We start from the raw sequence: 16,144 nt of genomic DNA, 5'->3' as shown, positions 1-16,144 counted from the left end.
AAAAAAAAAAAAGTGAAAAAACAAAACAAAACAAAATCTCAGCACTTTGGGAGGCCAAGGCAGGAAGGCTGCTTGAGGTCAGGAATTTGAGACCAGCCCAGACAACACGGCAATACCGCACCTCTACAAAAAATGGAAAAATTTGCTGGGCATAGTGGCATGTGCCTGTAGTTCCAGGTCTCAGGAGTTTGGGGTGAGACGATCATTGAGCCCAGGACGTTGAGTCTGTGCTGAGCTGTGATCACATCACTGCATTCCAGCCTGGATGACAGAAAAGATACTGTCTCAAAAATAATAACAATTATTTCACTATATTTACCTTGTCAGACAGAGCACATGGCTGTTCCTTTACTGTCTCCTTCTAAGCCCTCATTTAGTTTTGTTGTATAGGTAACTACGTTGAACATTTACCACTAGTCCTCAAAATGCCTTCATAGGTACTTCTAGTCAGAAGTTCATTATCTAGTAGATTCCTCAGAAAGGGATCAGAAGAACAACATTCCCCAAGTTCTTGATGTAGGTAACAGTCTGTATGTGTCCATGATTCCTGAAGGCCAGTTCTGTTGTATAAATGATTCTTGGTGCACTCCTCCTTGAGTATCTTAAATATCTTACTCCATATTTTTTCTGCCAAAAGTGTTACTGACAAAAAGTCTCATGACAGTCTAATTTTATTTCTAAGTCACGTCACCTTTTTTTTTTTTTTTTTATATGGATACATAAGTAGCACATGTGCTATTTTGTCTAGATTTCCAGAGGATCTTATTTCTTTTTCTTTTAAGGCCAGTAATTTCACTATAATTTTTCTTCCTATTTTTATTAGTAACTTTTAGTGTTGCTCAGTCTGGGTCCATGTCCTTAGAAAAGTGATGTGGCTATTAAACATGTAATTTCAAATCATTTAATTTTAGGACAGTAGGAAAGTTTCTTTAATTATTGTTTTAGTATGGGTTCAATTCCCTTGCGTTGGTTTTCCCCTTCAAGGACTCCTAGTATCAATATATCAATTTTCCTTGCCTGTCATCAATATTTGGTACTTTCTGTTGAATCTGTTTTTATTTTTTTTTCTTTCTTTCTTTTTGAGATAGGGTCTCACTCTGTCCAGGCTGAAGTGCAGTGGGGTGATCACGGCTCACTGCAGCCTTGACCTCCTGGGCTCAAATGATCCTCACACCTCAGCCTCTCCAGTAGCTGAGATTACAGGTATGAGCCACCATGCCCAGCTAATTTTTATATTTTTTGTAGAGACGAGGTTTTGCAATGTTGCCCAGGTTGATTGTGAATCACTGAGCTCAAGCAATCTGCCTGCCTCAGCCTCCCAAAGTGCTGCAATTGGAGCCACAGTGCCTAGCCTACCTTTTTGTTTCTTTTGTAATTTGAATATTTTTCTGCATTTTGTTTCTATTAAGGAAGCATTATGTGTTCTGTTTACTTGCTATTGAGTTTCTCCGAGTTTAGTTTTCTATTACTAAGTGAGTTTTTCATTTAGTTTTACTTTTTTCCTGAGTTTTTCCAATTCTGATTTATTTTATTTTTTTCATGTCTTATGTTTTTAATGTCTTTTAATTTGCCTTGAAATAGGCTACATTTCAGGCTGTTGTCCAGGCACGTATTCTGATGTGCTTTCATTATAGGGTATGTTATTATATATCTTATTTCCACTTTCCTTATAATAGCTTTGTATGGGATTTAACTTTAATGCTCTTCTATTACTTATTTTTAAATTTTATTAAAATTTTTTATTGTGAAATATACAAATAAAAGCATACAGAATATAAATATATAGCTTAACAAATTATTACAAGTCAAATATTATTATAACCATTACTCAAAATTAAGAACTAGAATACCACCTCTGCCCCTAAGCCTCCCATTTAAAACCTCAACTCTCTAAAAAAAGTAACTACTAACAAGACCTTTACAGTAACGCTTTTTGCTTGATTTTTAGAAATTTTATTAAGTAGACACCCTTAAAAAATACTGCTTAGTTTCACCTGTTCTTGAATGCCATTAAATGGAACCACATAGGATATGCTCTTGTGCCTGATTTCTTTTACCTAATATTTGGTTGTGATGTTCATCCACTTCACTGTGTGCAATTATAGATTTTTTTCATGACTGTATAATATTCCAATGTAAGAATATACCACAGTTTACTTACTCATTTTACTGGTGATGGACATTGGGGTTTTTCTAGTTGGGGAATTTTAATAGGAATAGCCCTGCTCTGAAATTCTGGTACATATCTTTGGATAAACATGTTTGTCTATCTACCTATAGGTTATAATCCTAAAAGAGGAATTGTTGTGTTGTCCTTTTGTTTTTAAGAAATTTTACAATTTATGCTCGGATTTAATAGATGCCAAATGGTTTTCTTAAGTGGCTGTATCAATTTATACTCTAACCTACTATGTATGATATTTCTCTTTTCTTTTTGCCTCTCTCCCTCTTTTCCTTTCTTCTATGTACTTATTCATTCAACTCATATTTACCAAGCCTCTGGACTGGATCCTGGTTATCAAATGATGAATTAAAAGTTAAAGTGTGCATCACCAGGAATCCTCACCTCCTTCACCCAACTCAGTCAACAGACAGACAGGAGACCCCCCAGCACCATCTGGGTTCTCAGAAAGTCTAAGGTGGGTCTGGGGTGGTCTGTAACACCCAAACCTCCCTCCTGGAAAGTAATGTGGCCTCTGAGGCTACTCACTAGCCCCACATTGGGGGAAAGGCTCTCTCCCCTCATCCTGAGGCCTAATCATGCTCCCTCTTCCAGGAGCCATTCAGTTACACATCTGACCAGAAGACAAGCAGCCACTGGGCCCCATGGTGTTCCTGGAGGCTTGTGGAACTTCTTGTTTCATTTTATTTAAGGTAAAATTCATATACATCACCATTTTCACAATTTAAAATTATTCAAAGTACACAGTGGCCTCTAATACATTAACAATGTTGTGTAACTGTCACCACTGTCTAATTCCATATTTAATTGCCCCAAGAATAAGCCTCATGCCCCTACTCCTTTCTCCGTCCACCCCCAACCCCTGACAACCACTAATCTGCTTTGTTTCTGTGGATTTGCCTATCTAGACATAAGATATAGATGGAATCATACAATATGTAGGACCTTTTATTTCTGGGTTTTTCTCATTTGGCATGTTTAGAAGATTCATCCATGCTGTATCATGCATCAGTATTTTATTCTTTTTTATGGCTGAATAATATTCCGTTGTATATATATATACCACATTTTGTTTATCCATTCATCAATTGATAAACATTAGTTATTTCCACTTTTTTCACTATTATGAATAATGCTGCTATGTTATTCATGAATAAGATTAGGCTTAAATGTATGTTTTCATTTCTTGGCTATATACCTAAGAATGGAATTGCTAGGTCATATGGTAATTCTATGTTTAACATTTTGAGGACCCAACAAATTCTTCCACAATGTCTGCACCATTTTAACTTCCCATCAGCAATGTATGAGTGTTCTAATTTATTTACATCTTTGCTAACATTTTTTATTTTCTGTGTTTGTTTTTTATTATAAGACACAGTATTGGCTGGGCACTGTGTAATCCCAGCACTTTGGGAGGCTGAGGCGGGAGGATCACGAGGTCAGAAGTTCAAGACCAGCCTGGTCAACATAGTGAAATCCCATCTCTACTAAAGATACAAAAATTAGCCAGGCATGGTGGTGCATGCCTGTAATCCCAGCTACTTGGGAAGCTGAGGCAGGAGAATCACTTGAACCCAGGAGGCAGAGGTTGCAATGAGCCAAGATGGCACCACTGTATTCCAGCCTGGGCAACAGGGCAAGACTCCATCTCAAAAAAAGACACAGTATCTCATTGTGGTTTGGATTTGCATTTCCCTAATGAATAAAGATACTGACCATCCTTACATGGACTTACTGGCCACTTGTATATATTCTTTGGAGAAATGTCAGTTCAAGTTCTTGGCTAATTAAAAACTGCTGTCTTTTTGTTGTTAAGTCAAAAGAGTTCTTTATATATTCTGGATACTAGACCCTTATCAGATAAATGATTTGCAAATATTTTCTTCCCTTTTATGGGTTGTCTTTTCACTTTCTTGATAGTGCCCTTTGACGTACAAAAAAAATTTTTTTTAATTTTGATGAAATACAATCTACTTTTTTGATTCCTTGTGCTTTGGGTATCATATCTAAAAATCTGTTGCCAAATCTAAGGTCATGAAGATTTTCTCCTACATTTTCTTCTAGGACTTTTATTTTCCATTTCCCTGCCTACTCTTCTAAAAGTTTTATAGTTTTAGTCCTTATATTTAGATCTTTGATCCATTTTGAGGTTTTTTGGTTTTGTTTTTGCTTTTTTGAAACAGAGTCTCACTCATCACCCAGGTCGGAGAGCAGTGGCACGATCTAGGCTCCCGGCAACCTCCGCTTCCCAGGTTCAAGCAATTCTCCTGCCTTAGCTGCCTGAGTAACTGGAATTATAGGCACACACCACCATGTCCGACTAATTTTTGTATTTTTAGTAGAGAGAGAGTTTCACCATATTGGCCAGGTTGGTCTTGAACTGCTGACCAGAAGTGATCCTCCTACCTTGGCCTCCCAAAGTGTAGGGATAACAGATATGAACCATCACACCTGGCCTTGAGAGCATTTTTTTTTTTTTAAATATGATGTGAGGTGGGGGCTCAACTTCATTCTTTTGCATATGGATATCTAGTTGTTCCAGCAGTATTTGTTGAAAGGACTATTCTTTTCCCCATTTAATGGTCTTGCCATTCTTGTCAGAATCAATTGACCACAGAGGTATGGGTTTATTTCTGGATGCTCAAAGTTTACCCTTATGTTTTGATTACTGTAGCTCTGTAGTAAGTTTGAAATCAGCAAGTGTGAGTCCTCCAACTTTATTCTTTTTCAAGACTGTTTGGCTATTTGGGGTCCCCTATGATTCCATATGCGTTTTAGGATAAATTTGTCCATCTATGCAAAGCAAAAAGCAGCAGCTGGAATTTTGATAGGGACTGCACTAAATCTATAAATCACTTTGGGGGAGTATTGCCATCTTAACTACTGTATTTCTATATAAATTTTAGAATCAGCTTATCAGTTTCTACAATTGCAGGCCTTTTTTCTACATTTGCAAAAATTTTGATTGGAAACTAACATTAATTTTTGACATTGGCTGTTTCCTACCAAATTGCAAACTTTCATCTACCTGCACTGCCCATGTTCTTCCTTCTTAAAAGCTTTCCTACATTTGTTACAGGACATCTACACACCCACTCATATTAAACTACTAGAAAGATTAATGCTTCCTTCTACATTAGAATATTTTCCTTACAGTGAGCTATGACTGTGCCACTGCACTCCAGCCTGAGTGACACAGCAAGGCTCTGTCTCTAAAAAGTAATTTTTTTTAATTGAAAAAAAGAACATTTTCCTCTTACAGAACAAGCTGAAATTACAGCACATTTACCAGACCTACCCTTCTCTCAGCTTTTAAGGAGAAATAATTTATCTTATAAATTCATGTAAACAAAATCCTCCTATTCACAAGATTAAAAAATGTTTTTACCTGTATAGCAAAAGTACCAACTCCGCCTGAAGCGCCTAAGATTAGAACACTGCAATACAAAGAAACCACAATTAATGAGAATCTAAAGCAGATATAACTGGATAAATGTTTTCAACATATAACTGGTTGATGATATGATGATAAATAATTCTAAAATAAAATAACATTATTCAGCTTCCAAAGGTTATATTACACAAGCATTTTATTTTAGGTTCACCAACAAACTGTAAGTGCTTAAAGTTAGACATTCTATGATCTCTGTAGCAAGAATATCAAATACCAAAAATACGAATAATTTGTTAGTTTAAGATAGCTCAGATGGTCCTTTGTAACATCTGCCTTATAATTTTTCTAGGCTAAAATTATTAGAGCTTCTCCTATAAGAGGGGGATTTGGGGCCCTTTTTAAGTTTGCTATGCTTAGCTGTTCTCTAAGAAAAATCACATTCCTGACTACATTCCCACCAAAGAGAAATAAACATCTTTTGTTCAGACATGTCCTGTCAAGTTCATCAACTTTTATAAATGAAAATCAATTTCCATCCTCAAAATGGCTTCCTGTTAAAGCAGAGGAATGTGTCCAACCAGCCCAACCATCTTCATACTGCATGTTCTTACCATGTTTACTCATGACAGCCCTGAAGACCAGGGTGCTCAGCCTGGATCAGTCAGGGCAGGAGGGTTGAGGAGTGGGACAAGGGTGAGGAGGTGAGGGATAGGGTAAGGGATTATGAACTCTCTGAAATTGTGAATTTCCTAAAATAACACGTAAAATGTGTGTGATTATGCATATGTGCACTGAGAAGGAAAGAAATATAGATCTATCAACCATTTCCCAAAGAAGTGTGTAATCCGAAAGAGAATCACCAGTCAAGAAACTGCTTTACCTGCTGTTATATTTTATTCTTAAATTAAGGTAGAGCTTCAGAGAATTGCCTACTTGGACTGGATGGTTTCAAGTCCCCAGAAAATTATTTGTACTGTACTTTGGTGTCACACTACTGATCAAGGCTGAGGGACATTATAAAAAGGGATTGATATCTGATACTGTATTAGCTAAGGGGATATGGTTGACAGAATTCTTCATGAGAAGTCTCTTTATGATAGCTTATAAAAAGACATTTTTCTGAACACTAAGTGGTAGAAGTATCTGTCCTATTTAACGTCAAATTGAGTCACTGCTACTGTGGGTCCCTATTGCCTTGGCTGCCGGAAAGTGCAGGGAATTCTGCCCCCATCTCTAGCAAGTACACCAAATCTTGGAACATGCATTCTGTCTATAACCTTAACCCTAGTTTCATTTCATTTTTTTCTATCTTGCCCAAATCACAGAAGGCTGTTTGTCACTCTTATTTATAGCTCAAAAGTTACTACTAAAATATCTGAGCCAGTTGTTCCCTTTGAAATTAAAACCATTAAACGTAATTAAAACAAGTCTCCTGGCAAATTGTATTCCTTCTAGAAGAATTTATAATTTCCAAAATTATAAAGAATACAAGAAATTTTAAAGATCCTGTTGGGGCTCAGAAAACAAACCAAAGTATAGCACTTTGACATGCTCCGTACTTTGAAGTAAAGGAGCAGCCTCAGAATGAAGGTCTCTCTGACCTTCTCTAATCACCCCCGGCCACGGTCTCTCAACACTTTGTTTCTCTTGAAGTGCAAAGAGAGGATTTCTCTGAAGTTCCCTCAGAAGGAATGCTATTTTCTTGGGCCCCCTCCCTATACTCTTATCAAACACAGAAAATTAACTCACATGAAACAAGACTAGAGTAGGTGCCACAGCCACAGACCAGGTGAATTTTGTCCTAGGCTATTGTCTGTTCTTTGGGCCCAATCATCTCCCTTCAAAATAATTTACTCTTCCTCCAAAATTGCCTACAAATTCCCCTTCCCTCTCCCCTATGAAGAGGGTATTTAGGCATCACCTATTTGGCCCTTCTTCAAGTTTCATACCTTGTGTGACTTCCATGCACCTGCACATTATTACCTACCCAGGTCTGTTGCCACCAACCCTGACAGTGACCCCACCCCTCCAGACGTAGAGCTGCCATATAGCCATGCATGCAGTGCAGAGACTAGAGGACCAGTTCACCCAGAGCCCACAACCACCACTGCTAGCCCTCAGGCACGCTGACCAGGGTCCTGAGGACTAGTACACTAAAAGCCTGCCACCCACATCAACAGCAGAAATGCCATGTAGCCACATGTGCCACCTAGTGACCTGAGGACCAGACTGCCCAGATCGCTGTGTCCAACAAAAGCACCCAACAGCCTCCACAAACTACAGCGTAAGCCACTGAGGAATTAACTAACACCACTCATGGCTGTTTGTCACCCAGAAATCATACACCCAGACTACGTGACCGTGCTCACCCAGGAACAAGGCCAAAGCACTCTACTCAAACAACACAACCGATACATCTACAGGAAAAAGTACTAGAAGTAACAGTCAGAGCAATTAGACAAGACAAAGAAATAAAGGGCATCCAAATTGGAAAAGAGGATGTCAAATTGTCCCCCTTTGCAGATGACACGATCTTATATATAGAAAAAACAAAAGACTCCACCAAAAACCTCTTAGAACTGATAAACAGATTCATTAAAGTGGCACAATACAAAATCAACACACAAAAATCAGTAGCAGCCAGGAGCAGTGGCTCACACCCGTAATCAGGAGGCTGAGACAGGCAGATCACTTGATTCCAGGAGTTCAAGACCAGCCTGGCCAACACAGTGAAACCTCATCTCTACTAAATACAAACATTAGCTGGGCATGGTGGCACACACCTTGTAGTCCCAGCTATTTGGGAGGGTGAGGTAGAAGGATCACTTGAGCCCAGGAAGGTAGAGGTTGCAGTGAGCCAAGATTGTGCCACTGCCCTCCAGCCTGGGTGACAGAACAAGACTGTCGTCAAAAAGAATTTTTTAAAATAAATACATATAAATAAAAATTTAAAAACCAGTAGAAATCAATTTTGTTTACAATAGCTACACAAAAATCACTTAGGACTAAATTTAACCAAGGAGGTAAAAGATTTATATAATGAAAACTAGAAACACTGATAAAAGAAATAAAGAGGGCTGAGCACAGTGGCTTAGGCCTCTAATCCCAGCACTTTGGGAGGCCAAAGAGGGAGGATCACTTGAGTTCAGGAGTTCAAGACCTGCCTGTCTCAAAAAAAATACATGTAAATTAAATAAATACACAAATTGAAAACACAAAAAAATGGAAAGACATCCTATGCTCATGGATTGGTAAAAATAAATGTTGTTAAAATGACCAAACCACCTAAAGCAATCTACAGATTTAATGCAAGCCTTCTTAAAATACAAATGACATTCTTCCCAAAATTTTCTTAATCCTAAAATTTGCATGGAACCACAAAAGACCCTGAATAACCAAAACAATATGCACAAAAATAAAAAAGCAGGAGGCATCACACACACTTTCTGACTTCAAACTATACCACAAAGCTAAAATAACCAAAACAACATGGTAACAACATGGTACTAGTATAACAACAGACACATGGACCAATGGAACAAAATAAAGAATCTAGAAATAAATCCAACTATTTATAGCTAACTAATTTACAACAAAGGCTACAAGAACTTATGTTGGGGAGAGGATAATTTCTTCAATAATTGGTGCTGAGAAAATTGGGTATCCATATGCAGAAGAATGGAAACTATAGATTCCCATTTCTCACCATATATAAAAACCAACTCAAAATGAATTAAAGACTTAAACATAAAACCCAAAACAAAACTATTAGACGAAAGCATACGAGAATATAAGCAAAAATTTTATAGGTAAGACTTCAAAAGCACAGGCAACAAAAACATTAATAAATAGGATTATATCAAACTAAAAAGCTCTGTTCAGCAGATGAAACCAATGAAGAGGCAACCTGTAGAATAGGAGAAAGCATATCCAAACTCTACAACCAACGAAGGACTACTAAACAGAATATATAAGGAACTCAAAAACTCAACAACAAAAAGAAAAACTAGTAATTTAAAATGCACAAAGGGTCTGAATAGACATTTCTCAAAAAAAGAAAAACGGCCGAGCATAGGAAAAAATGCTGTACATCACTAATAATCAGGGAAATGCCAAATTAAAACCATAATGAGATACCTCACTGTAGTTAGAATGCCTATAACCAAAAAGACAAAAAACAGGGCTTGCTTAGGCAGCACCTATACTAAAACTGGAATGACACAAAGATGATTAGCATGGTCCCTGAGCAAGAATGACATGTAAATTTGTGAAGGCTTCCATATAGAAAAAATACCAAAAAATATAAATATTGGAAAGGATGCAGAGAAAAGGGGACTCTTACACATCTTTGGTGGGAATGTAAGCTGGTACAGCCAATATGAAAAACAGTATGAAGCTTTCCCTAAAAGTAAAACTACCATAAGATCCAGCAATCCTAATGCTGAGTATTTATCCAGAGAAAGGAGGATCAGTATATCAAAGACATGCTTGCATTCCCATGTTTAATACAACACTGTTCACAATAGCCAAGATATGGAATCAACCTCAATGTACATTAACAGATAAACAGATAAAGAAAATATGATATATATATATGATGTAATACTATTCGACCATAAAAAGGTAAGAATGAAATTCTGTCATTCATGGCCACAGAGATGAGCCTGGAGGACATTCTGTTAAGTGAAATAAGTCAGGCACAAGAAGATAAATACCATGTTTTCACTCAAGGGGGAGCTAGACAAGGTTGAGGTCGCAGAAGCAGAGAGTAGAATTGTGGTTTATCAGACACTGGGAAGGGTAGCAGGGAGGGAAGAACAGGGTGAGGTTGATTAACAAATACAAAATTACAGCTGGATAGGAAGAATAAGTTCTAGTACTCCACAGAACTACAGGGTGAATATAGTTAATAATAATTTATTGTATACTCTCAAAAAACTAGAAGAGAGGATTTTTAATGTTCCCAACACAAAGAAATAATCAATGTTTGACTTGAAGGACATGCTGATTGTTCTTATTTGATCATTACACATGGTATCCATGTACTGAAATATCATACTATACCCCATAAATGTGTATAATTATTACATATCAATAATGAAAGGAAATAAATAAATATGTATGACTTTTCTCCTGTTAATCTATTATCGGTTTATTTCAGCAGACTCAGTTATAGAAACTTCAGAGGGCAGAGGTAAAGTACCTTTTGCCCTGATAATTTAAACATAGCTTTAGTACTTCCTAAATGAGAGAAAAAAGAATTAAAACTGCTTCACACATACATCCAAAAATTAATTCCCCCATGAAATATTTTACCCTCTTACTTTTGTCCATTCTTATAGAAGTGTTGCTAGTCAAATTCTCATTTAAGTTCCTCACAATATATTATCTCCATTCCCCAATTTTTCCTCTCACTATTTCCTGAATAGAACTCTCTTCCTCCGAGACCCTGTCCCCCTCATTCTTCCCCCCACATTGCGTGCACATTGGCTTCCTTCCCTTGAAGGCCCAAGTCCCAGTTTTACTCTACAATACCCTTAACCTTAGCCTGGAACTTGTTATCTGTGCCGCACATCCTACTTCCCAACCAGAATATTCTGCAAGCTTTTAAGGTAAGAGACCTATTATGCCCTGCACTGCCCACAGTACCCTGGATGTAGCAGATGCCGGATCAAAGTTCCTTGACTTTAAAAATCATCCATGGCCAGACATGGTGGTTTACACCTATAATCCCACACTTTGGGAGGCTGAGGCAGGAAGATTGCTTGAGCCCAAGAGTTAAAGACCAGCCTGGACAACATAATGAGATCACATCTCTACAAAAAACAAAAAATAAATTATCTAGGCATGGTGGTGCTGAGGTGGGATGATGGCTTGAGCCCAGGAGTTTGAGGCTTCAGTGACCTTTGATTATGCCACTGTACTCCAGCCTAGGTGACAGAGTGAGACCTTGTCTCTAAATAAAGGAAAAAAGAAATCATCCAATTAGCATATGCCCTACAATCAAGGCAACAAATGCTACTACCTCAAGTGAGGGGATCGCCTGGCTACTTGAAAGACTGCATTAACATTTCTTCCAGCAAAGAAAAGCTTAAAAATAATTTCTAATTCTCTCCCTGTGAATGTTGGATAATAAATATAAAGGCTACTTCAGGATCCAACTGCCAAATACATCTCCAACCTCATTATTGTTAGTTTATCTCTTCCCCATAACTCTTGATCAAAAGCAATGACATTCCCTCAAATAAAAAAGCAAAACTTTATTTTACACAGCAGGGCTTAGCTGGAGTGGTTCTGCAACAGCAGCTTCAGTTCCTCGTGCTGCCACATGATGGCAACCCCAAGTGCAAAAGCAGGAAGGAGCAGGCCCAATGAATGAAGCGCTGTTAGCTTGTAAAGAAGCCCTGAGGACACATCGTTTTTTTGTCCCATAAACTCCATATTGTGCAGGTTCAACCAGGGCCCATATCGTTCCTCAAAGTCCCCAAAAGGACAGTAGGCAAAATAAATTTTCAAGCCAACAATAAGCCAGTTGTCTTCTAAGGTCTGAAGTCTTGTGGATGAACTAATCTTTCTTGTTGTATTCTTCACAGCACGTTCAATGCAAGGGGAAGCTACTGCTGTTGCTGACCTCCCAGTGGCCCTTCACTTAAGTCCTACACAGTGGGGTATACTTTTTACCTAGCTTACTGTAATGGCCACACTATATATTCAAATCTCATTGATGTAAAAGCCTGTTTGTGATAGTGAAGAAACTTGTGCTCTATTTGTTGGTTTACATAAAGTGCACAGAAAGACTCTATTTGAAAAAAGCACTGTTATTCAAATTTGCCAAGGTTTTTCACTGCATGCCTCTAGTACTTCTTAAGTACACATACAGAGCTTCTTTGAAAGTCAGAGGGGATTATACTAGTGACAGATATTTTTTAAATATGAGGAAAATATGAATAAGTATTATACTACTTAGGCATTCTTAAAGCCTAAAATCTAACTTGCCCTGTCCTTTCTATCTAATCTCTGAATTCTCTCTAAACTTACATTAAAGCACTGAAGCAATGTTGGCTTCTTTTCCAGGACTGGGTCACTTTTTATTTGGCATTTGGGCACCTAAGTCCTCTACAATCACAGTTTTCAGTATTGTAATCTTATGAGGTGGGGCACCAACACCTTAGCTGCCTTACAAATTAAAAAAAGAAAAAAAAAAAAACATGCTACAAAACAGCAAGACATCCAGAAGTAGAGAATCATCTTCAAGTTTCCATATTCTGACTTGAACCCAAAAATCTTTGAATGCCAGGGCTGGATATCTACAGTCCTGGGTTCAGGTCTCAACTCTCTCAGGGAATCCCTGGGACTCAGATTTGTCACCTATGAAATGATGGTGACAGAAGTGTACTCTAGGAGTCAATGAAACAGAACAGGTGCTTTCCATCTAGTTTAAACTTATGTTTTGTTTCTCCACCTTTCTAAAAGAAATATATGGCATTCATGATTGTCCCAGATTTACAGTGAAAAAAAGCCACATTATAAGATTAGAGTGTCATCTATTAAATCCTAATGATTTAGAAACAAAGATGATCTAAATATGATAAAATCGACCATCAGTAGAAACAAATGGTTTTAAGAAATAAAGATTATGCTGAAAATGTATCTCATCTTTCAGCTTCACACACTACTTTTATTTCTCAACCTTGTGGAGGTTCTGAAACACACACTACTTTTAAATCTGGGGGAAAAATGGATAAAAGATAGCAAAGTATTTTAGCATAATATGCCAGGTTTACTGTCTTAAAGTGAGTGAGAAACTTAATCTAAGTTGAAAAATATAGCTATAAAACAAATTAACCAAAGGAGACCAAGATAGCCTAGATTTGTGTGTCCTCTTCTGTAATTCATGTTGACATTCCCCAATTTACAGAAGAGTTTGCGTGTGAATTAAATGTTTAGAAATTGAAACACATTTTCCCAAGAAAACAAAGTTATTTATATATCTTGGTAAGGTGGCCAGGGTAAGCCATTTATGAAGGTTTAGTTAACCCATAATCAACAAAGAACTTTAAACACAGGATAACAATGGCTTTGTTATCTGAAGTGTATTCAGAATTTTAACCAGGAGTACTAGGAGTGTATCCCCTCAAATGGGATAAGCAGTGGGGACTGTCCCAAATCACTGGTTCCTTCAATCTTATACAGAAGCAGACAAAGGGAAGAAATGCTTGTGATGGGCTGGGCGTAGTGGCTCACACCTGTAATCCCAGCACTCTGGGAGGCTGAGGCAGGTGGATCACCTGAGGTCAGGTGTTTGAGACCAGCCTGGTCAACATGGTGAAACTCCATCACTACTAAAAATACAAAAATTAGCTGGGCATGGTGGCGGGCACCTGTAATCTCAGCTACTCAGAGACTGAGGCAGGAGAATCGCTTGAACCCGGGAGGCGGAGGTTGCAATGAGCTGAATTCATGCCACTGCACTCTAGCCTGGGTGACACAGCAAGACTCCATCTCCAAAAACAACAAAAAAGAAAAGAAATGTTTGCGATGGGCGACAATAGGGTGTGTGACAGAAGCAGTGTGGTCAGAGAAGGATTTACCATGGAGCCAATGAGGCTGAAGCCCTTCACTTACACAAGGCCCACAGAGGAGCCCTAACAATATATTTGCATAGACATATGTTTTTGTAAAATTTGTAAAAGATATGCTAACCACAATGAGATAAGATTGGTCTTTTTTTCACTCTTCCTCATCATTCTTGCTTTCTTCTCAGGTGATAGTAGATCTGGCTAAAGGGAAGTCGATTAGAAATATACTTGTTTGGGGTTTAGTGGAAAATACTGATGTGGTTTCACAGTCACTTCCATATAGAGTTAAGTTATCCCTAGCTGTCCTAGTTTAAGAAATGCCTTCTAGGAATTTCTTCCTACCTCTAAGTCAACTCACCTAAGCAACATGGCATTTCTTTAAGGCTGTGTATCACTGCGCACAGCACAGGACCACGTGAGTAGTGACGGAGAAATAAAGTTAAACAAGGTTTGAAATGTACAAAGCCGGAAGCTAGTTTGTGGACTATTCCTCTAATTAAAAGAATGTAAGAATTTATAAGACATCACTATATGGAAGAGGTTAACAACAAACTAGTTAATCAGGATAGTCGATTAAAATATGATAGTGTTCTGTGCTTATTCAGTGCACAAGAAAACATAAAATGCCTTGAAATCTGTAAGCCAAAAATAAAATTCTAAGGCCCCCAGCCATGTGAATGGACTCCTCTTCCTGGCCAAGGACATTCAGAGTTGCCTGAAAATCTAGTTCTGACTATGATGGAAGAGGGAGTTGCAGGCCCCATTATACCCCAGCAGCATTTTAACGTCAAAACAGACTTTATATCAGATAGGAAATAGGAAATGTTTACAGCCTATTCTCTTCTCGGAGGCTTCATCTGCATCATGGCAACACCCAGGTCTCTACAACCCCTTACTTTCTTTCTTTTTTTTTTTTTTTTTTTTTGAGTCTCACTAGTTGTGTCACCCAGGTAGGAGTGCAGTGGCATGATCTCGGCTCACTGCAACCTCTGCCTCCTGGGTTCAAGTGATTCTCCTGTCTCAGCCTCCCAAGCAGCTGAGATTACAGGCACGTACTACCATGCCTGGCTAATTTTTTGTATTTTTAGTAGAGATGGGTTTTCACGATGTTGGCCAGGCTGGTCTTCAACTCCTGACCTCAGGGGATCTGCCCACCTCAAAGGTCTCCCAAAGTGCTGGGATTACAGGCTTTTACCACTGCGCCCAGCCCAACCCCTTATCTTAATCAGACATTCCTTTCTACTGATAATAAATCTTTCAACCAACTGTCAATCAGAAAATTTTTAAATCTACCTATGACCTAGAAGCCCGCACCTCTTCAAGAAGTCTCACCCTTCAAGATCAAACCAATGTAAATCTTACATGTATTGATGAATGTATTGTCTTCCTAAAAATGTATAAAAGCAAGTTGCACCCTGACCACCTGGGGTGCCCATCATGGGGACCTGCTGAGGCAGTGTCACAGGCATGTCTTTAACCTTGACAAGATAAACTTTCTTTTTTTTTTTTTTTTTTTTTTTAAGATGGGGTTTCACCATGATGGCCAGGCTGGTCTTGAACTCCTGACCTCAGGTGATTCACCCACCTCGGCCTCCCAAAGTGCTAGGATTACAGGTGTGAGCCACCACGCCCGGCCAACAAAATAAACTTTCTAAATTGGCTGAGACGGGTCTATTTTGGGTTCACAAATCTCATAGCTTATACATAAAAGGAACTTGGAAGACATTGTTCCAAATTTCACAACAATCTTACATTTTACATGACACAATAACGAGTTGTGCAGTGGAAGGTGAGAGAGCAGGGTTTACGAACAATGTCAGGCTTTGGCTTAGGGTAAACCACAACTAACTGACATTAGGATTACAGGGGAAGAGTTGGGGTGGTAGTAGGTAAGTCTTGTTTTTCTCAAGTTGAGTTTGAGATACAAAGAGAACATCTAACTGGAACTCAGTGAGAAGCTGGAGTTAGAAATACAGATCTGTAAGT

General features: G+C 38.3%; 1 protein-coding gene and 1 non-coding gene across 3 annotated transcripts in view; one reads left to right on the top strand and one right to left on the bottom strand.

Moving 5' to 3' along the window:
- The window catches only part of RTN4IP1 (reticulon 4 interacting protein 1), a 56,756-nt gene that overhangs the window by 22,757 nt on the left and 17,855 nt on the right, over positions 1-16,144 (bottom strand). For both annotated transcript variants that reach the window (XM_032275135.1, XM_032275136.1), the window contains exon 5: positions 5,574-5,622. In XM_032275135.1, the coding sequence (XP_032131026.1) occupies positions 5,574-5,622 (49 nt within the window). The remainder of the gene's footprint in view (positions 1-5,573; positions 5,623-16,144) is intronic.
- On the top strand, positions 9,764-9,866 carry LOC116549812. The gene has a single exon (XR_004268090.1). It is a non-coding gene; the product is annotated as a U6 spliceosomal RNA (small nuclear RNA).

The sequence above is a fragment of the Sapajus apella genome, unplaced genomic scaffold (assembly GCF_009761245.1).
Source record: "Sapajus apella isolate SASKATOON/1434 unplaced genomic scaffold, GSC_monkey_1.0 scaffold6, whole genome shotgun sequence".
In the NCBI taxonomy this organism is placed as follows: Eukaryota; Metazoa; Chordata; class Mammalia; order Primates; family Cebidae; genus Sapajus; species Sapajus apella.
Note: the sequence above shows the minus strand (reverse complement) of the source record. Positions and strands in the feature narration are given on the sequence as shown.